The sequence below is a fragment of the Marmota marmota genome, unplaced genomic scaffold (genome assembly GCF_001458135.2).
Source record: "Marmota marmota marmota unplaced genomic scaffold, marMar, whole genome shotgun sequence".
Taxonomy (NCBI): Eukaryota; Metazoa; Chordata; class Mammalia; order Rodentia; family Sciuridae; genus Marmota; species Marmota marmota.
In genome coordinates this window covers 4,186,912-4,208,719 of record NW_025999862.1, presented here as the reverse complement: position 1 = coordinate 4,208,719, position 21,808 = coordinate 4,186,912, and the positions used below count along the sequence as shown (strand labels likewise).

Genomic DNA, 21,808 nt, shown 5'->3' with positions numbered 1-21,808 from the left:
CTAATGTGGTGCTCATGGTCCTCATATTCCTATCAGATCTATCTAAATTTATAGTCATTATGGTGAAGAAGAGGCAATACTGGTTTTAGACAACTAGTTACTCAATTGATTACCTAATTATCTTTTATCCTCAGGCATTTTATGTGGTAATGGGAAACAAACCCAGTGCCTCCCCCATGCTAGGCAAGTGCTCTACCCCTGAGCTACAACCCCAATCCACTTTGCTATTCTTTAAACACACACACACACACACACACACACACACACACGTATATCAGGCCTTGTCAAGTGTTTTGGGGTGTTTTTTGATTCCTTTTCTTTTTCCTTTCTTTTCTTTGATAATGGAAATTAAACTCAACCTTGCCTTGTATTTGTCAAGAACTCTACCTCTCAGCCAGTTTCTTTGAAATGTGAAGTTTTACTTTTAAGACAAATTTAGTATATTTGAAACTGGTAACCCAGGATCCAATATATATACTATACATGTTTTTGATATGTTGCTCCTCCTCACTCTTCTCTATTATATAGAAATTCATCGCATTGTGCTGGTTTGCATTCTGTTCTTCAACGTACCCCTTGCCAGCAAGAATCTCCGATTGTATCAAGTGTCCAGTAGTATTGAATACATATAAAGTATGATTCTCATTTGTAGCAACATTTTTTTATGAATTTTTTGTTTGATTGCTTGCTTTTGTGGTACTGGGAACCGAACCCAGGGGTTCTGTAACACAGCTATACTTTCACCCCTTTTTTAATTTGTATATTTAGACTGGGTATCTCAGAGTTTCTGTGGCCTAAAACGTATGATCCTCTTCCTTCAGCCTCCTGAGTGTCTGCAATTACAGGCCTGTACCACCATTCTTAGCTCTTTAACACTATTTAGATTTTAAATTTTTATTTCCAAGTATGCTATTAAGGTATTACAACTGCAAATAATTTTCCTTTTCATTACAATAAATAATCCCAGCAATTTGGAAGGCTGAGGCAAAAGGATCACAAATTCAAGGCCACAAATTAGCAAGTTTCAAAAGATTAAAAAAAAAAAAACAGAAAGAAAGAAAAAGAAAAATTCTTGTCTGTGATAGTTATTTTATCAGGATGAAGATGAATTATCCATCAGGCATCCATTAGCAATTATTTATCATAGAATTTAATACATTAAATTCTTTTAAATGTCATAAAATAACCTATATGGACTGTCTTTTCCTATAGGAACAATTCTTTGAAGGTATTTTACAGGGTTTGGCTACAGAATTAGCTCCATTGTATAAGCAGATGGTTCCTGAAGCTTACAAAAACCAGGTATGTTTTGAAACATTTTACATTGTTCTTACATATGGTTCAAATTATAACAAAGTACTTATTAGCAGGGTGGGGGGGGTGGGGGGGTGGTGTATCCATGTATGTACACATAGATATATATGTATATGTGCAGGTATGGACTAGTTTTACAAGGATCTAGTAGAGTTTTTGTTGTTGTTCCTTCAATTTTTAACTCTTTCCATTCTAGGAGTTCAGTTAAAGAAGAAGCCTCAGGAAGCTAAGGCCAGACAGTGCAAGTTTTATGCCACCCTTAGCAATTTAGCAAACCCTGTCTCAAAACAAAATTTTTAAAAAGAGCGTTGGGTATAGCTCAGTTTAGCATACTTGCCAAGCATTGAAGTCCTGATCTTATTACTCAGCAACACAAAACATACAAAACCAAATGCTGGATACAGTGCTTCAAATCCATAATCCCAGAACCAGCGAGGTTTCGCACATTTGTAATCCCAGCATTTTGTGAGGCTGAGTCAGGATGATCTCGTGTTTAATGCCAGCCTCAGTAATTGATTGAATCTCTAAGCAATTTAGTGAGACCCTGTCTTAAAGGCACAGCGGTAAAGTGCCCCTTTGTTCTATGCCCATTAGAAAAGAACATATTTGTTTTAAATGAATAAATTAATTTAATGGGCTGGGCATTACTATCTTTTTATACGTTAGTGTTGAACAATCCAAAACAGATAAATGGAAATTCATTGAAATCAATGTTTTTGACATCAAATGATACCAGCCTCTGCAACTTTTGAGGCCCTAAGTATCTTTTTCAGACCCTCTCTCTAAATAAAATACAAGAAAGGGTTGGGAATGTGGCTCAGTGGTGAGGTGCCCCTTTGTTCAGTTCCCAGAACCAAAAAAGAAAGGAACATGAAATGATCTACAGTATAAAAGAAAAATGCATGTATTTTAAATATGACTGCAAGTGTTTCTTTTCTGGTTGTTGTTATGGTTTTGAAGTTTTATTTATTTTTAGAAAGGTATTTAAACCTAGGAGCACTCTTTCACTAATCTACCTCCTTTTTGTTTGTTTTAAGACAGAGTCTTGCTAAGTTGAATCCTTCTCCCTCATCCTCCAGAGTTGTTGGGATTAATGGCTTGTGCTACTATGCTCAGTAATTTTTACTTCCTTTTTTTTTTAAATTTATTTTTTAGTTGTATTATTTTAATGTGGCCCTGAGGATGGAACCTAGGGCCTCATGTGTGCTAGGCGAGTGCTCTACCGCTGAGCCATAATCCCAGCCCAACTTCCTTCTTTTCAAATGTGGTGCTGGCAACTGAACCAAGGGCTTCGTGCATGCGAAACACGTACTCTATCACTGAGTTACTACACCCCAGCACTAAAAGTCCTTCCCCCCCCCCCTTAATTTTATTATAATTTTTGTTTTTTATTTTGTATTATTAGCAGTTGAAACCAGAAGTTCTCTAGTACTGAGGCTGGCCTCACACTTGATCTTTTTCTCAGTTTACTCCACATGCTATTGATGTTAAGCACTTTGTTAGGTAATGATTTTTGTTTCTTATTAAATGTGATTATTTCTGTCTCTTCAATTTTTCTTTTTTTTTCTTGTAGGTGGAATATGAACATGTTGCCCAAGAATGTCGACTTGGTTATAAGGAAGGTCGTCCTTTCTCTGGGGTCACTGCTTGCCTAGATTTCTGTGCCCATTCCCACAGAGACATACACAACATGAATAATGGAAGCACAGTAGTATGTACCTGGGTCACTTGAAATTCTAAAAACTCTTTTGCTATATGCCTACGCTGCAGTTCTTACGTGTGATTATTGTCACAAGTCATGTTGTATATGCTATTAGTTGTCAGTATATAAATAGGTGATATTTATTAAACTTATTGTTAGTGTTTCTAAAAACTTATAGAACTGACCTTGAATAAATACTTTTGAGCTGGGTGCAGTGATACACACCTGTAATCTCCATGACTAGGAACATCATTGGCAGGAGGATCATCAATCCAGCCCCAGACATGGCCAGGTGTAGTGGTGCATGCCTCTAAATCCCAGGGGTTCCAGTCGCTTGAGGCAGGAGGAACATGAATTCAAAGCCAGCCTCAACACCAGTAAAGCATAAATTACAAAATAGGGCTGGTGATGCGCCTCAATGGACATGTTCCCCTGAGTTCAATCCCCAGTTCCCACAAATAAATAAATTAATATAATGTACAAAGGCCCTGGGATGTGGCTCAGAGGTTAAGCTCCTTGAGTTTAATTCCTTTACCAAAATAACTAAAGAAACGTTTACGGGTTTGCATTTTATATTTCATTGGATATTTTTGCTGGGAGGTGAGAGTGCATGGTTTGTTGAGTCTTTAATGCAACAATTCAGTATTATTCAAACTACTATGCATAAAGTTAAGCAAGGCAATTTCTCTTTTTGTCTGGCATCCCTCAGGCTTTTTTTTTTTTTTTTTTTAATGTTGATACAGGGTCTCACTTTGTTGCTTAGTACTTCACTAAGTAGCTGAGGCTGTCTTTGAACTTGTGATCTCCTGCCTCAGCCTCCTGAGTATCTGGGATTACAGGCATGTGTCACTGTGATAGGTCAATTGAACACAATTCAATAAGCGTTTCTCAATGTAAGTAATGAAATGAGATTGAATTCAACAAGAAAGTTGAATAGGAAGAATATCAAATATATAATTATTTTTGCAATATAATAATTTACTTATAGAATTCAATTCGATTATACCTGGACAGCTTACAGACAACTGATTAATTGGTAGAATTAAACCAAGTTGATTGTCTTGATAGAAAATATCAAAATTAATATGCCAGCAACAACTAATTGAAAGTAAAAAGGGTACTGCAGATTTCTTTCATATTTGCCTCAAAAAGAAGGTAATAATAGGGGCTGGGGTTGTGGCTCAGCGGTATGGCACTCGCCTACCATGTAGGAGGCCCTGGGTTCCTCGGCACCATTTAAAAATACAAAATAAAAATAACTACAACTGAAAAATAAACTTAAAAAAAAAAAAGAAGGTAATAATATGTAAAATGAAGATGTACAGCTTGTATTTCCCACTTCTTTTCCTCCTAACAGGTATGTACTTTAACCCGAGAAGATAACCGCACCCTGGGTGTTATTCCTGAGGATGAGCAGCTCCATGTCCTGCCTTTGTATAAACTTGCCGACACTGATGAGTTTGGGTCCAGAGAAGGGATGGAAGCCAAGGTCAAATCTGGAGCCATTCAGTTCCTTCAACCAACATGCAAAAAAAGAACACGTTTTACTCAGCCTGTTCCTCGATCTGGGAAGAAGAGGGCAGCAATGATGACCGAAGTTCTTGAGCGCAAGATTAGGGTAGTGGAGAAGAAACAAATGCCTCGAGTCAAGCGGAAGAATAACTCTGCCCTGGCAAAGAACAGTAAAACTTCATTGGTGCCGCTCCCAGGTGAGCTCTGTGGGACCAAATTTTCTTCTGTGTACAAACTTCTTTGACACAGGGTTGGCAATTTCTCTTTCACCATATTTTTCCTGTCCTTTATCTTTACTTCCTTCTTAGGTCAAAGGCATTCTGAGAAGACAGACTTAAAAGGATAATTTACTACATTTTACTGAGTCTCATCTTCATTATTATACTTTGTTTAGAGTTAAGTCTTAGATTCCGAATATATTTCTACATGGGTATTCAAACTGAAAATTAACAAAAACGTGGCCTATCTCTGCTTTGGGGGGTCGTTTTTGTTTGTTTATTTTTTAATACTGGGGATTAAATCCAGGCACACTTAACCACTGATCCCCATACCCAGCCCTATTTTGTATTTTGTTTAGAGGACAGGGTCTCACTGAGTTGCTTAGTGCCTGCTGTTGCTGAGGCTAGCTTTGAACTCAAGGTCCTCCTGTCTCAGCCTCACTTGCCATTCACATTATATGTGTGGGCCACTGTGCCCAGCTATTTTACATCTTGAGAAAGTGTCTAAGTTGCTTAGGGTCTTGTCAAGTTGCTGAAGTCTTCAAACTTGTGATCTTCCTACTTCAGCCTTCCACGTTACTGGGATTAGAGGCCTGCACCAGTGCACGAGGCTCCTAGATTGTTTTGAGCATACTGAAGAAATCACACATTATCCATTTTCATCAGTATGTATCACTAAATGTTAGAATCTTGCTTCAGCCTCTTAGTATTTGTAGTCAGTTATTCATCATCATTCCCATTAAGGATTTTTGTTACTACCATACAATAACAACAAACAAGAAAGAAAACAAATGTGAAAAAAGCCAGTGATACCATAATTCTATTATTCAGATTATTGAATCAGTATGAACTCAGTGGTAGAATCCTTTCCTAACATTTTGAGGCCCTGCATTAGATCCTCAGTACCACACAAAAAGTCACACATTTTATTTAATTAATAATATGTCAGTCAGGCCTCTCATTTTAAGCTTGCTGTCCCTCTCGGTTTTTCCGCTTTCTTCCTTTCTTTATGGAGCAGAAGAAACTATTGTTTGGAGTTAAGTCTAATTGATTGTTTGTGGTATTGGGATTGAATTCAGGTCAGGGCTTCACTCATGATAGGCAATTAATTGCTATTCTACACTATAGACTGCACTATGTCCCCAGTCATTCTTCTCTGAAAAGTGTGCCTGCTAAGTGTCTTCCATTGTGGTCAGTTTTTTAAAATTTAATGTCATTTTGATCTCACAAATTTTTTGACCATTTATTTTCGATGCACATTAGGTCAACTCACACACAAATTGTGTGTGTGTGTGTTTGTGTTACCAGGTATCAAACACAGGACTTACCTGCACATAGTAGTCAAGCCCTGTACCTCTGAACTACATCCTCATCCTTCCAGTATTTTTTAAATATATATATATATATTTTTTTTTTTTTTTTTTTGGTGTAGATGGACAGAATACCTTTATTTTTATATGGTGCCTCACACATGCTAGGCGAGCGCTCTACCACTTGAGCCACAACCCAAGTCCCTCATCCACTAAACTTTAGGTTTTTTTTTTTTTTTTTTAAGAGAGAGAATTTTTTAATATTTATTTTTCATTTTTCGGCGGATACAACATCTTTGTATGTGGTGCTGAGGATCGAACCCGGGCCGCACACATGCCAGGCGAGCGTGCTACCGCTTGAGCCACATCCCCAGCCCTCCACTAAACTTTAAAATGATTCAAATTTGTTGTAATTTTCCTATCCTTGGTCTACAGAAATCCCTTCAAGCTGGCTTGTGAATTTATGTATGTATGTCTTGTGAATTCTTTTGTTACACCCTGATAGTGTTTCTCAGCTTCTGTTACAACAGAATGTTCCAGGCTTATTTTATATAATTCTGCTCTGTATCTAATAACACCCATTTCTATAAGGAGCCTACAGAAAAATACATCATCAACTTATACTGATATTAAAACTTAGAATGAGGAGGAGGAGGCAGCATGAGAGGTTCCTAATGAAGGTAATAAGAAAGAATGTAAGACAGGAAAATAATTTAATATTTTTACTGTGGGCCTTGCTGGGTTGCTGAGGCTGTCCTTGAACTTGTGATCCTCCTGCCTCAGTCTCCTGAGTTGCTGGGATTACAGATGTGTTCCACTCTACGCAATTATTGAAGAAAACCTTGTGTTATTCAAAGACTTCTTTCATTCAATATTCATATTAACATGAAGAATTCTCTTCCTTAAGAACATAATTGTGGGGCTGGGGATGTGGCTCAAATGGTAGCACACTCGCCTAGCATGCATGAGGCACTGGGTTCGATTTCCAGCATCACATAAAAATAAAGATATTTTTTAAAAAAAAGAACATAATTGTGACTCTTGTGTGAGATATTCTTAGGCATTAAATGTAATGAAAATATTTAAACATTGAGTTGTTTTTAGGTCTTTTGCCTTGATTTTAATTTATTATTAATATTTGAAAACTTGATGGTTAAGGATGTGGCTCAAGTCACAGCACACTAGCCTGGCATGTGTGAGGCAATGGGTTTGACCCTCAGTACCACATAAAAATAAAATAAAGGTATTGTGTCCACCTTAAAAAAAAAACAAACCTAAAAAGTAGATATTTTGTAAAAATTTGAAAACTATCAACCAGCTATAATTGTTTTGAATACAGAATGTGTTCCTCTTGCAGGAGCTGTACTTTTGTGTTTTATTCACCCTTAGGGAAGCCTAATGTAACTTTCAAAATAAATTTCTTAACATTTTTAAACATGAATACCAATTGCTGAATAGCATACAGAATATTTCCACAATTGGGTGATAATACAGTATTTTTCAGTTATGTAAACGATGTGATTGTGCATTCATGTGTAAACGTATGTGTCTTTCTTCTGTCCAAATATTTTATCACTTCCTGATGTAAATATGATTTTTAAATTTATGTTTGATTTAGATATTATTTCAGTCAAATTAGAGTTACATATGAGGATGGTCTCACATGAAACAGATGCACAACTTTATCGTTGACCTACTGTTTATTCTTTGACTTAATAAAAAGCATTAAACTGTCATATATATATAAACTTAGAATGACAGGATAGCACTGGGCAAGTACCCCTGTGGAAAACCTTGTGCTTAGTCTGTGCTTCGTCTGGATTGGGTTCAATCCTCAGTACAGAAAAAGAAGAATCTAGAGCTTTCCTATCTTCTTTTATTTTCACATTTATAAGATGGCTTGTTCATTTTATGAGATGAAAGAAATCATAATACAGGTATTTAATTATTACTCTTTTTTTGTGTGTGTGGTGCAGGTTAGGACCCAGGGCCTTATGCATGCAAGGCAAGATTCAGCTTCATATAATATAATATAATGTAACATAATATAATATAATATAATACTACTTGATACTTTTTTGATGTGGTTAATGGTGATCAAACCCAGGGCTACTCAACCTATGAGGCATAACTCCACCCTTTTTTTTTGTATTTTATTTATAGACAGTGTCTCACTGAGTTGCTTAGCACCTTGCTAAGTTGCTGAGGGTGACTTTGAACTCCTGATAGTCTTGCCTCAACTTCCCCAGCTGCTGTGATTACAGGCGTGTACCACCGTGCCCGGCCTGCTTGATACTTTTATTTCGTTCCTTTCATGTTCCTATGATGTGTCATCTGAGAAACTTGGAAATCTTCTGAAGCTGGTTATGTTTATTGTTACATTACTATATCATAACATGGGTCCTTTACTTTTCTTTCTTGTCATTGCTAAATTGACTAATTTTCCTTTCCCGAATATTTTCCAGCTTCAAAACAAGTTTAGAATGTCTCAAGGTAAATGTTTTTCGAGTAAAAATTTTTATGACTTCCTTTACATAAAAAATAACATTTTGCCAATTATGAGGCCTTTATTACCCAGAAATATATTTGAACTATTACTTAAACTGCGCTAGAAATGTTAACATGAGGCTGGGTATCGTAGCACATACCTATAATCTTCGCTACTAGAGAAGCTAAGGCAAGTTCCAAGATCTGTCTATGCAAGTTACCAATACTCTGTCTCAAAATAAAAAATGAGGTGTAGGGAAGTCCACTGACAACTAAAAATATATTTTAAGAAATAAATTTTAAAAATTTTTTAAAAATTGAAAAGTCATATAGATATTTGGTAGTTAAATATTTTTCCATGTCATTGTGTTATCACTTGCAGGGCATACCAATGTTTAGTTGAGCTTTTTGTGCATAGCCTATTAGGTCATTTTTTAATTTACCATTTTAAATGATGAATATCCATGCTTATGGATAACTCTTTGCACTTATTTCTAATTTCTAATTGCTTCCAAAAAGAAATGCATTATGGAAAATTATGAATTAAAAACTAATACTGGGGCCAGGCATGGTGTCCCATACTGGAAAGAGCAAGGACAGAGGATTGCAAGTTCAAGGCTAGCCTCAGCTACTAAGCAAGACTATGTCACACAATGAAAAATAAAAATAAGGCCTGGCACAGTGGCATACGGGCTAATAAGGAGGCTGAGGCAGGAGGATGGTGAGGTCAAAGCCAGCCTCAGAGGCAACCTTAGTGATTCCCTAAGCAACTCAGCAAGACCCTGTCTCTAAATAAAGTACAAAAAAGGCCTTCGGATGTGGTTCAGTGGTTAAGTGCCCCTAGAGTCAATCCCCAGTACCAAAAAGAAAGCATGATTATGTAGCTCAGTGGTAGAGCACCTCTGGGTTCAACGCCCAGTACCACCATGATCCCAAAAATATAAATAAAAATTTAAAAAATGTCTAACAAGCTAGGATGTAGCTCACTGGTAGAGTACATGTCTAGCACATACCTGACCTTGGGCTCCTTCTCTAGCTTCAGAGGGAAAAAAAATCATAGCTTGTTTTTACATTCCTTGTTCCTTTATCTGTTTAGGGAATAATAGTGAGACAGTGCAACCTGGAATAAAAGGTGAAACTAAACATCATTTTATCTTCAAAGGTTCAGAGAACACTAAATGCTATTCATCGACCCCATCCATTCCTCCAACAGTGAATGAGGCAACCCTGTCTCCAGTATTCTGTTACCCGAAGACTTCTTCCGTGCCAACAGCTCCATTTAATTTCAATAAAGTAGCCTCCTCTGGGTTTTCAGAAAGAAGTAGCATTCCCCACTGCACAATGCCTTCTGGAAGACACAGTGGTGCTAATGCAGCTGCTGGGGAAGGCACTGGAATTGCACAGCCCAGCGACCTGGCTCCTCCTCCCTCCCTGCCTCCTCCCATGACAGATTCCCTTGCTTTTTCTGAGCCTCCCACTGGTCCAACTGAGCAGCTAACTACTAATCAGCCAAATCAGCAGCCCCCATTCCTCATTTCTCCTCATGAGCCTGCTTCCTGTCTGGTGGAAGAAGATGAGCAACATTCTGAAGCAGATGAGCCTGTATCTGATGACCCCCTATCAGATGACCTTCTTTCACCTGCTGAGGAAAAATTGCCCCATATCGAGGAATATTGGTCAGACAATGAGCACATCTTCTCGGATCCCAATATTGGTGGGGTGGCAATTGCGCCCACTCATGGTTCTGTCATGATTGAGTGTGCCCGGCGAGAGCTTCATGCTACCACTGCTGTGGCCCACCCAAACCGCAATCATCCTGCTCGCCTCTCCCTTGTATTCTACCAGCACAAAAACCTGAATAAGCCCCACCATGGTTTTGAACTAAACAGGATTAAGTTCGAGGCTAAAGTAGCTAAGAATAAGAAAATGAAGGCCTCAGAGCTGAAAGACCAGGCAGCTAACAAGGGTGCTGAATTGTCCCCTGAAATAAATGAATTGAACCAAATTCCTTCTCATAAAGCATTAACATTAACCCATGACAATGTTGTCACTGTGTCCCCTTATGCTCTAACACAGGTTGCAGGGCCCTATAACCGGTGGGTCTGAAGGCTTTTCTCCCCTTCTTAATGCCTTTCCTCATGCAGTGTATTTTTTCAAGGTGCTGTTAAGAGAAAGTCATGTTGTCGTTTACTCGATCTTCATCTCACCCATTTCAAGTCTGAGGTAAAAATTTTAAAAATGGGGTGGGTACTTAACTGTGACTATTTTGTCAATTGGTAGAAGGTGCACATTTTAAGCAAAAATAAAAGTTTTCTAGTTTTAAATACATAAAGAAACGTTTTGGTTAGGTGTTAACCTTGACAGAATCACCCAGTTTGGTGCTTTAAATTAAGTCTGTTTACTATGAAACAAGAGTCATTTTTAGAGGATTTTAACAGGTTCATGTTCTATGATGTAAAGTCAAGACACAGTGTTAACTCTACACAGCTCCTGGTGCTTAACCACATTGACACAGTTAAAAATAAGCTGAATCATTGTTTCATGGTGCCATGTTCCAATATCTTCCAATCATTGCTAGAAAATCAGCATTTTCCTTTGAAATAAACCAATGAAATGCTTTCTCTCTTTAAATATTTCTCCTGTATAAAATAATTCATTATTGTTTGTAATGGTTGGAGGCTGTTCGTAATTGTAAATATATATATTTTCAAAGCACTTTCTATTTTTAAAAGTAACTTGAAATAGTATAGTATAAGAATCCTATTGTCTATTGTTTGTGCATATTTGCATACAAGAGAAATCATTTATTCTTGCTGTGTAGAGTTCCATCTTGTTAAATGCAACATGTTATTTGCATCCTGTATATGATTTTTATTCTTTTAATGTGTCCTTTCACGTTATGTAATAGCTACTTATATAAAATAGTGAATAATTCCTAAAATTGGACTTAAGAAACATCAATATTGACTAACTTGTTTTAAATTTTAAAATAGTGTGGTCTCTTATGATTTATTGAGCTACCATGGCCTCAAGTTACTTCCATCCCAGCTTTTTCAATATAACCCATTAAACAAGTTTCAAAAGGGAAGTGGGAGAAAATGTGATTCAGAAGAGTCAAATGCTTTTAATGTGTCAAAGTGATATAATACAAAAATTAAGTAACCAGAATCCTACCCATCCCAAATTGGTTTTTTTTTTTTTTGTTATGATATCCATCCTTGTATAGAATAATAGTTACTCCCTGGCCCTAGTCAAAGAATGATAATAGTATTATAAATATGGTTATACCGAAACAAAATGTTTAGAACAAGAAGAACCTTCTAAGAAATACTTGATTCTGTTAAAATGTAGAGGTGCTATAACATTCAAAGTATCAGATTCTTTGGGAGTCCAGAAAACCTAATGGTGCTTCTCCCTTGAAATGGCATAGGAAGCCCACAACTGCTAACTCATAATTTTGGTGCAAAAGCAAACAGTTCCAGCAAGGTCTCAAAAAAAAAAAAAACAAAACAAAACTCATTATAACTTATTAAAATAATATATGGTGCAAAGTATCAGTTTAAAGCTTTTGACTAAGTAAAGGAATATGAAGGGATTGTAAATAAGGACATGTCCATTAATAGACCTGTATATGTAAAATAGGGTAATTCAATGACTTGTTTTAGTATTTTCTGTGCCTTAGATATCTGTTTTAAAATGTGGCGTTTTTTTGTTTTGTTTTGTTTTGTTTTGTGTTTTTGTTGTTTTTTGAGCCTAAGGTTTCTTATAAGTATATAAGTGATTGTTTATTGCTTCAGCTGCTTAAATAACATATTTTCTAGCATTTGACTATCAGGAATAGACCCTTGTGATAACTACATTTTAGATTTTAAGCCTTAGCTCCCACTAGAAGTTGTTTCCTCACCAGATATAATGGATAAAACTTTATGTCCCTTAATCCATCCATCCATCTACCCATTTTCCCAGTACACACTTATTGAATACCCGCAAAATTTAAATGTCACTTTTGTTTTTCTCTGAATCATCACCTATGAAATGGTAGAGTTGAAGAATTAAAATCCTCAATGATACCTTGGAAATATATTTTTAAAGAAATAGCAAATTACATTCAAAATAATCCATGGTAGTATATGTACAATAATTCAAATCAATTTGTTTTTATCTTTAAAAAAACTTTCATAATAATCTAAACTTATAACACCAATGTTAATTAAAGGGAGTAGTGGGATTTGTGAAACTAGTTATAGTTTACCAAAACAATTACTGAGAATGCCCATTTTAAACTACAATGTTTCCAGTCCATTGTTGTAATTAACATCATGAATGGAAATGTGCTCTTTCTCCTGAAGTGAGAAAATAAATTGGTTTGAATGACATTTTCACTCATAAAACTGGTCATCTAACATTATTTCTGCAGCTCTATTATGTTTTAGTATAATGACTTTTCTTTTTCCTCTTTATTGCACTCAAATTAGGTTTTAAGTCTGCTTTCTGTTCATGGTATGATCATTGAATTCATTTATACCTGACTTCCAAGTTATTCCAGTTAATAATGTTACAAATTTATCAACTATAATGGCCAGGCGCAGGTTAATAATGTTACAAATTTATCAACTATAATGGCCAGGCGCAGTGGCACTCACCTGTAATCCCTGTGGCTCTGCAGGCTGAGACAGGAGAATTGAAAGGTCAAAGGCAGCTTCAGCAATGGCAATGCGCTAAGCAACTCAGTGAGACCCTGTGTCTAAGTAAAATACAAAAATGGGGGTTGGGATGTGGCTCAGTGGTCGAGTACCCCTGAGTTCAATCCCCAGTACCAAAACAACAAAATTTATCAACTATAATAAAATAACTCTTGCCTATTGTAGAATCCTACTGAAAGTATAACTGTCCCTCAAAATTCCATTTCTAGTGTTTATGAGGCCATCACTGAATTATATTTTCCCCCTCTGCTCATCAGCCTTACCTACATTTTGTTTCCAATTCATCCTTAAAGAGCCAACTAGATCATATCAACCTAATTGAAATATCTATTGGGCAACGAATCTACAATTGTAGTTGAATTTCGGGGACATTCACATCTTCAGTAACTTTCTAACATCATTATTCAATTTGCATGTGGATGAAATAATTTGATTTGTTACATACAGAACTTCACTAGATGAGATCCATAACCAATTTACTTAAGACATAACCCCAATACATACTTAATTGAATGCATACCCTTGTGGAAATGTACCGACTTGGGTCATAGGAAGTAATCTACTTTCTAATGTTATTACTCCTGTGGACTCACTGATTATCATTCCACCATAGCATGAGTGAAACTAACCTGGAAATAGTTCTTTAAAACAAAAAAATCAAGATTTTTTTTTTCTGAGGCAAATTTAAAATATCATTGCATGACAGTTTCCACCAATAATGGGCACAGCATTTCCTTTGAACATGCCTACTAAATTGATTGGTTTATGCAATCTTCAGTAGTTTCCTTCAATTTCACACTTTAATGCATAGAAACCTAGGTTTACTACAAGTGTGAGTTTTAATCTTTTGTAGAAATTTATGACAATTGTTAAATAAGATAACATGTTAGCTTCTCAGAATGTTGGAGTTCACCTCAGAAGTCAAACAGTTCGTTCACTAGAAGCCAAAGAACAGATATCAATTTCAATTTGTAATTAAACCTTGAACCTTGTACAGGTGAAGACTACTTTGTGCTTATAACCATAGAGTATAAACAAACTTTATTTTCTCACCCACAAAGTGATTTATCACTAGGAAATTGTCTTCTTTGGGAACGTATCAAAAATTAAATGCCAGGTATTGTGGTGTCCGTCTGCAATCCCAACAATTCTGGAGGCTGAGGCAGGAAGATTATAAATTCAATCTAGCCTCTGAAATTTTGTGAGACTCTAAGCTAGTTAGTAATGAAACCCTGTTTCAAGATAAAGGGATACAAATGGACTCCGTGGTAAGCACCTCTGGGTCCGAGCACACACAAAAGAAAATAACATAAAATTGCTTTTCCCCTCCACCCTGAGATCTTTAGAAAAAGTGAACAGTGAAAATAGGTCAAAATGCCTTTGCCTGCTGACTTCATGTACTTTTGTGGGAAATTAGCTGACTTACCCATGAAGCTGTCTTTTGTTTGTTTGTTTGTTTTTTATTTAATTTGGCACGGTACTGGGGACTGAACCCAGGTCCTTATGTGTGCCACTGAACTACCTCCTCATCCCTGGAAGCTATTTTATTAACTCTTCCTAGAAGATGTGGCAATACTCTGGCATTTCATTAAGCACATCTCAAGAGCTTCTATAGTGTAGGCTTATACTTATTCCTTCCCTTGGTACCTAGCATACATAAGGGTGTTTTTAAAATATTGGATGATTAAGAGGGCTGGAGCTGTAGCTCAGTGGCAGAGCACTTGTCTACCATGCATGTGGCACTGGTTTCAATCCTCCGCACCACATTAAAAAAAAAAATACAGCCATTCTGTCCATCTACAACTACAAAACAATCTTTTTAAAAGATTGGATGATTGAAATATTTGAGGAAAACATTTCCATACTACCTAGCCATGGTTATACAACTCCCTTCATATCCAGCTAGGCAAGTCCCAGCAATTAATTTCGATGTGTCTCTCTACATGAAGTGGAATATTGTTTCAACATCCATAGCTCCTAAAATTACTCATAGGTGTGTTGTAGCTTCAACACAGGTCTGTACATCATACTTAACTAAGTGATGTCATCAGTGCCAGATTACCGAGTCCGAGTTTACCTAAATCAAATTGTGTTCCATGTTGAGTTTTCTTCTAACAGCGTTAGAAAATGTTTTCATTGTGGCTCAGGAAGGCAATTCTGAAAGTCAAAACCCGTACGTACTTCATTGGAAACTGAGTCTGCATTTTCTTAATGTATGTGCTACATAGAAACAGTAGGCTGAGACAGGATGATTAGTTCAAAGTCAGCCTCAGCAATTTATCCAGGCCTTAAGCAACTCAGTGAGACCTTTTCTCTAAATAAATATAGGGCTTAGAGATGTGGCTCAGTGGTCAAGTGCCCCTGAGTTCAATCTCCAGTGCTCAAAAAACAAAATAAACTGAATACCTTGCTGGACACAGTAATCAAGAGGATCACAAGTCAGAGCCCAACCTGGGCAATTAAGCAAGGTCCTGTCTCATGATAAAATATATTTAAAAGAAGAGAGAGGTGGCTGGAGATATACTCAGTGATAGAGCACTCCAGTTTCAATTCCTAGTACCACATTAAGGAAAAAGGAAGTTTCTCTATTAATTTTTTAAAAATGGTAGAGCGAGCTTTTATTCAAGAGCTCACTATTTTTGTCCTTGTTGAACTTTCTATGCGGTTCAGCATCTGGATGAATTTGATTTCCCACATCTTAAGCCTGGGCTGGTCTTTAACTACAGCAATCTTCCTGCCCTAGCCTCCCAGACAGCTGATACTATAAGCATGAGCTGCTGTGCCCAGCTTGAATGAATATGTTTTGATCCTTTTTTGGGGAGGGATGCGCCCAATTAAATACCACTGTTTACGCAGAAGGATTTTTTTTTTTTTTTTTGAGATAGAGGTCTTCTTTATTCCCCAAACAAGCCTCTGACAAAAGGCATATGTTTCATTACATCAAGTAATCCAAAGGGAACACTTATATTGTCACTCTTCATTTTCACTTGTGTTTAAAGTGCCTCAAGGCCAGGTGCAGTGATGTGCCTCCTCAAGAGGCTGAAGCCAGACACATCACAAATTTGAGACCAGCTTTAGCAAGACCCTATCTCGAAATAAAAAATAAAAGGGGCTGGGGATGTAACTCAGTAGTTTAAGTGACCCTGGGGGGTTCAAACCCCAGTACCAAAAAAGGTCGGGGTAGCTCAAGGCATGTTCAAGTTTATCTTGGTTAGTATGCAAACACTTCATATTCCTAGCTTTAAAATTCAAACATTAATAATTTCCTTATTTCCTGTAGACATTTTTACATCCCTACTATCATTCTCATTATCTTATCTGGGTCATAAACTTTATTCTCCTTTGTTCAGCCATAGATGTCCCTTATTTTAAAGCAAAATTTAGTCAAAAGTAGGAATGTTATCAAGCAGAGCATAAGCTGATTTAACTCACTTATGTTTGAATGTGATGTTTGAGAATTGGTTAATCCTATAAACATAATTGTCTAAAAATAGAAATTTTGCCCCAGCAGCTGTTATGTAAAGGCATTCTCGTTCATAAGAAAAAAAAAATTGCAGCTGTCAGATTTTCATTTTAGGAGAAATAATATTGGAATGTAATTCTCCATTTGGCAGGCTATAAACTTAAAATCCTGGGATAAAAATTCGGATCATTATTATTTTTCCATTTTATGGAAGCTGCACTGTTTGCTAAGTTCACTTTGATTCTTTTTACATCTTTATTCTTCCTGTGATTTTTATTTACATTAATAAAAATTTCTTTGTCCATTTCTTTGTTCTGTTTCCATTCCTCAGGTCCATTCTGCAAATACACATGGTTTGTTTTAAAAACAGTAGTGACCCTGGTTAAGTTGTCTTTTTCTGTCTTTTAAAATCATCTCTCACAAGTCCTTTCAGATACAATACCAAAAGCAATCAAGAGCTTTTATTAAACCATTTAAATTTAGTGGCAAATTCTGTTTATAGGAATATGCAGTAGATACAAGAACAGAGTTTATTATCAAGTGGTGTCTCTACAAATCCCATTAATATTTAAATTTTTTCTTGGTGTTCAAGACTTTTGCCAAAAAAATTGTATTAGAAGAGAACTATTTTAAGACTTTGTGTTTGGTATGGTTTTGCAATTTCTGTGTAATCCCTCATGCTAATTATAAATTTACTAAACAGTAACTGAATTAGTAATGGATCTTATCTATAAAGTAGGCAGTATCTCTTTACCTGTATTTCTAATTTCCCAATCAAACTATGTGGATAGCTATTTTCTAATGTAAATTTACTCCTTTGGCATTCTTAGGTTGTTAGCAATAGTAGGAACTATTCTATAATCTGGGTGAGAAAAGTCTAAAAATGAAAGTAATTGGAAGAGGGTGATTCAGTAAGCCATCAGAAAGTGAAGGGCACGGCACTATGGGGAAGAGTTAAGGGCCAGAAAGGAGGGAGAATTATGCTCCTACCAGCAACTGAAGGTTCAATCAACCACCTCAAAAGGAAGAGATACTTTTTAATATTTCTTCTTTGCACTCTACAACATTTTATATGTGAAAGTTGCTGCTAAAATTAAGGAAATGTTTTGGACGTAAATATGACAGTAATAAAAGCTATGATCCTTGGCTGGGGAGATATCTCAGTGGTACAGTGCTTGCCTTGCATGTTCAAGGCCCTGGTTTAATCCCCAATATCAATAATAATAACAATAATTATAATAATACCCCTGCACTTAATGAAGCACTATTATAAAACTGCTTTATTATGTGCAACTTTTTCTTTCTGACACTGAAAATCAGACAAAGAATATTATTCCCATCTTACAGATCAGGAATATGCGGATGACAGGAATAGTAAATGGCTGGGACTTAGAGAGTCACCAAGCAACTCAAACAATCTGAGAATAAAATATTTAAATATTTAGTATCTGCAGAGAATCTTATCATTTGAAGAACATGTTTCTCAAGTATTTTGTTTCCATTATTTATTAAACTAGCTATTTTCTCATGCCTAAGAAAAGATTCCTAAATTCCTAGGACTTACATATTAGGGCTTGGATTTACTGTTTCTTTTTTTTTTTTCTTCCTTAAAAAAAAAAAAAACTTTATAAAGAATATCCCTGGGGGCTGGGGATGTGGCTTAAGCAGTAAGCTCACCTGGCATGCGCGGGGCACTGGGTTTAATCCTCAGCACCACCGAAAAAACTAAAAAAAAAAAAAAAAATACCCCGGTACTACTAAAATCGGGAATCTTCTAAATAATTTTTCGAATACTACTTAAAAAAAGAGGGTCAGCACCTCACAATCAATGTTTAATGTATTTCTTAAAATTTATTGAAGTGCACGTTTCTTGAAGGATATGGTGCAAGGTAAGCAATTCTAGTTCCCAGCCCCTCATAATATAAATGCTAAATTGTTGGCCTATCTAAAAGGAAACACTTTTTTTTTTTTTGATTTGAATTTGTCTTGTTTTTTGTTTCTCTTTGTTTTCAGGCACATAAAATTTGTGGTTCAAAAGATATATATTCCTTTGCCAGAAGGTTAAGAAAAATAATGAGATGTATTTGTAAAGTTTCTAATAACCTTTATATAGATTATTTTAGCAACCCCTATATAAATATAGAGTGAATATTTTGACTATTCCATCAGTACAAAAATCCAGGCCAAAATTTGAATATTAAGAACAAACAAAAAAAATCTTATGATTTTGGTGAGTTTGGTAACTGCCTATCCTCACCAATGCCTATCTGTGCTAGGATAAAATGGATAATGATATAGAATTTCACAAAAACAGCTCTTTTAAAAAAAAGATTAAATATTTTTATTGCAATGTATGGTTATATATTTTTTTTTAGCCTTTGTAAGATAACATTGTGATAGGTGCTTGAAGAGGATATTTTTCCAGAACTGGTTTTATAGTAAAAACTAAGGGCAGCTTTTGCATTGTGAAATATGGGTAGATGGCCATATATGGGTTACTGAGAAATCAAGATGTGTTCCCTAAAAAGAAACTTATAAAATTACTTGGCAGAGAGATAACCATGTTTTCTGTTTCGTTCACATTTTCTCATGCTATATGGTCACCTACCAAGTAAATTCACATGCATATCATTACCTTGGCTTAAAGGAGAAGCAGAATGCTCATTCTTGGCAGGAACAAAATGCTCAAAGGTTCTTTACCATGGTGAAATAGAGTAGTACTGAATTCCCAAGAGAGAATTATCAGTTTTATAAGTTAATATTTCTTGTCTCTACCTGACTTCTCTCTTTGGAATATATTTACTATTTATTTTTTTACCTTTGATTTTTTTGCTTTGGGGTATTTTTTTTTATCTATTGCCGTCCTACTGTATTAAATATCCCTTATATTGAAATGTTCGTAAAGAAATACTCTTTAAAACTTCACAAAATATCTGTTTTAGTTCTTAACATATGAGGGAAACAGTTAAAGAAAAAGCACTTCACCATGTAGAAGGGAAAGAGATAATTCTGTAATTATGATACTTTTATTACATGATCAACATTTAGGCCTCTGCAGACAAGGGAACACTTACTAGCAGTACTTGAAGACGTAAGTTGGAATTGCATGTTACTTGAAAGATCTAATTAAGCTAAATTTTGGTGCACAGCAGTTGTACATGATTTCATGTTTATGTAGCAAAATGCATTGAAATGTACTAGTATTGAAATATACATGTAAAGGTAGTTGTGGAAATTGTCTATTATATTTTCCTGTGTGTTTAATTTGTTAGAGCATAAACTTTCTTTTTTTAATTGTTCTAACTAAATAAGGCTAAATGAATAATGTAATTGAAAATATATTTTAAATCTTTGTGATGAGTTTTTAAAAAAAAACTATTACAAAATTGTATCATTCCTGATTACACAGAACTTTGTTGGTGGTTTTAAATAAATTTTATACTTCTATTTTGTACCTGGTAGTCTAATTTTTCTTTCCTCTTCAAAATCATATTTTAAAAATTTAGTATCCTACAGAATTCACACATTTTAATTACAAAAGACAATAAGATTTAATATTTGGAGATGCCAAACATATAGATAATGTTAAACACTAAACCAAGGCTGGAGGTGTGGAATGCACTGGATTCATTGCCCAACAATTAAAAAATAATAACAAAAAACTGTCCTTTGGTTGCACTAGCCATGTTTGAAGTGCTTAGTGACCACAAGTCATCATGTGTCTACTGTATTGGATAGCTCAGCATATAGAATATTTTTATCACCCTAGTCCTTTGTAGTCTTTTCACCTTGTTGCATGTTTTCCCCTGGTAATGATTAATTTGATTTCAGTTTGTACGGTTTTTTATGTTTTTTAGAATGTTAAGAAAATCAAATGGCTGGCTTATTTCATTTAGCATAATGATCTAGAGATTCACCCATGTTAAGAACCCTTATTTACTACAAAGGATAACCTTAAATAATAATCAGATGTCACCCAGATTAGATGTGCTGGTGGCAATTGATCTTCAACTGATTCATGTATCTAAGCAGAAATGAAACAAAGATTTTTAACCACGTATAGTGGTACATACCTGTAATCCTAGATACTTGGGAGGCTGAAGTGAGAGGATCACAAATTTGAGGCCAGCCTGTGCGATTTATTGAGACTCTGTCTTAATAAAATGGACTGGGTATATTGCTAAATGTTATAGTATGTGTGAGTCTCTGGGTTCCCCCCTCAGTACTGCACCCAGAAGAATTACATATATATTTTTTTAGTTATACAATATTTTTATGTGGGACTGAGGATCGAACCCAATGTCTCACACATGAGAGGCAGGCACTCTCCCTCCCCACCACAATATCAGCCCCATATATACTTAAGTTTTATAAGTATACACTTATGTGTATATAATATAATATATATNCATAAAAATAAAGTTATTGTGTCCAACTACAACTAAAAAATATTAAAAAAAAAAAAGTAGAAGTACACAGAGTAAAAACTAAATCACCTGCTCAGCCTGCCACAGTGATTAACAGGATCTAAGCAAGCATGGAGTAGCAAGGTCTGGCTGATCTATTCCCAAGAAATACTTGGAAAGAAAAAATATAACATTTTCCTCAGGTTTGATATTATATATATATATATATATTTTTTTTTTTTTATATTTATTTTTTAGTTCTCGGCGGACACAGCATCTTTGTTTGTATGTGGTGCTGAGGATCGAACCCGGGCCGCACGCATGCCAGGCTAGCGCGCTACCACTTGAGCCATATCCCCAGCCCTTGATATTATATATTGTGTCATGAAAATTTTGGTATACTGATGACTTTGTATTATTCTGTTAAGGAATAGAGTGTCTTGGGTGGGATGCGGTAGCATACACCTGTAATCCCAGTCGCTATATAGTTGAGGCTCTTAATCTCTACTTCCCTCCACTGTCCCTTTCCCATATCTTAGGGAACTGCTTTGTGAGGTGATTTGATCACTACAGTCACTTTAAGATGGCCTTTTGGGGGCTGGGGTGTAGTAGAGTGCTTGTCTAGCATGCGTGAGACATTGGGTTTGATTCTCAGCACCACATAAAAATATAAAAAAATCACATAATAAAAGC

At 35.7% G+C, this 21,808-nt stretch overlaps 1 protein-coding gene across 15 annotated transcripts in view; it reads left to right on the top strand.

Moving 5' to 3' along the window:
* Tet1 (tet methylcytosine dioxygenase 1) overlaps positions 1–20,161 on the top strand; it is a 130,272-nt gene extending 110,111 nt beyond the window's left edge. For 11 of the 15 annotated variants that reach the window (XM_048809870.1, XM_048809857.1, XM_048809836.1 and 8 more), the window contains 5 exons: positions 1,213–1,302; positions 2,888–3,025; positions 4,374–4,725; positions 9,706–13,088; positions 13,133–20,161. In XM_048809870.1, the coding sequence (XP_048665827.1) occupies positions 1,213–1,302; positions 2,888–3,025; positions 4,374–4,725; positions 9,706–10,649 (1,524 nt within the window). In that variant the 3' untranslated portion in view covers positions 10,650–13,088; positions 13,133–20,161. Of the gene's footprint in view, positions 1–1,212; positions 1,303–2,887; positions 3,026–4,373; positions 4,726–9,639; positions 13,089–13,132 lie in introns of all 15 variants that reach the window. The other 4 variants (XM_015500563.2, XM_048809863.1, XM_048809852.1 and 1 more) reach the window with 3 other exon arrangements.
* Positions 20,162–21,808: the final 1,647 nt, after the last annotated feature.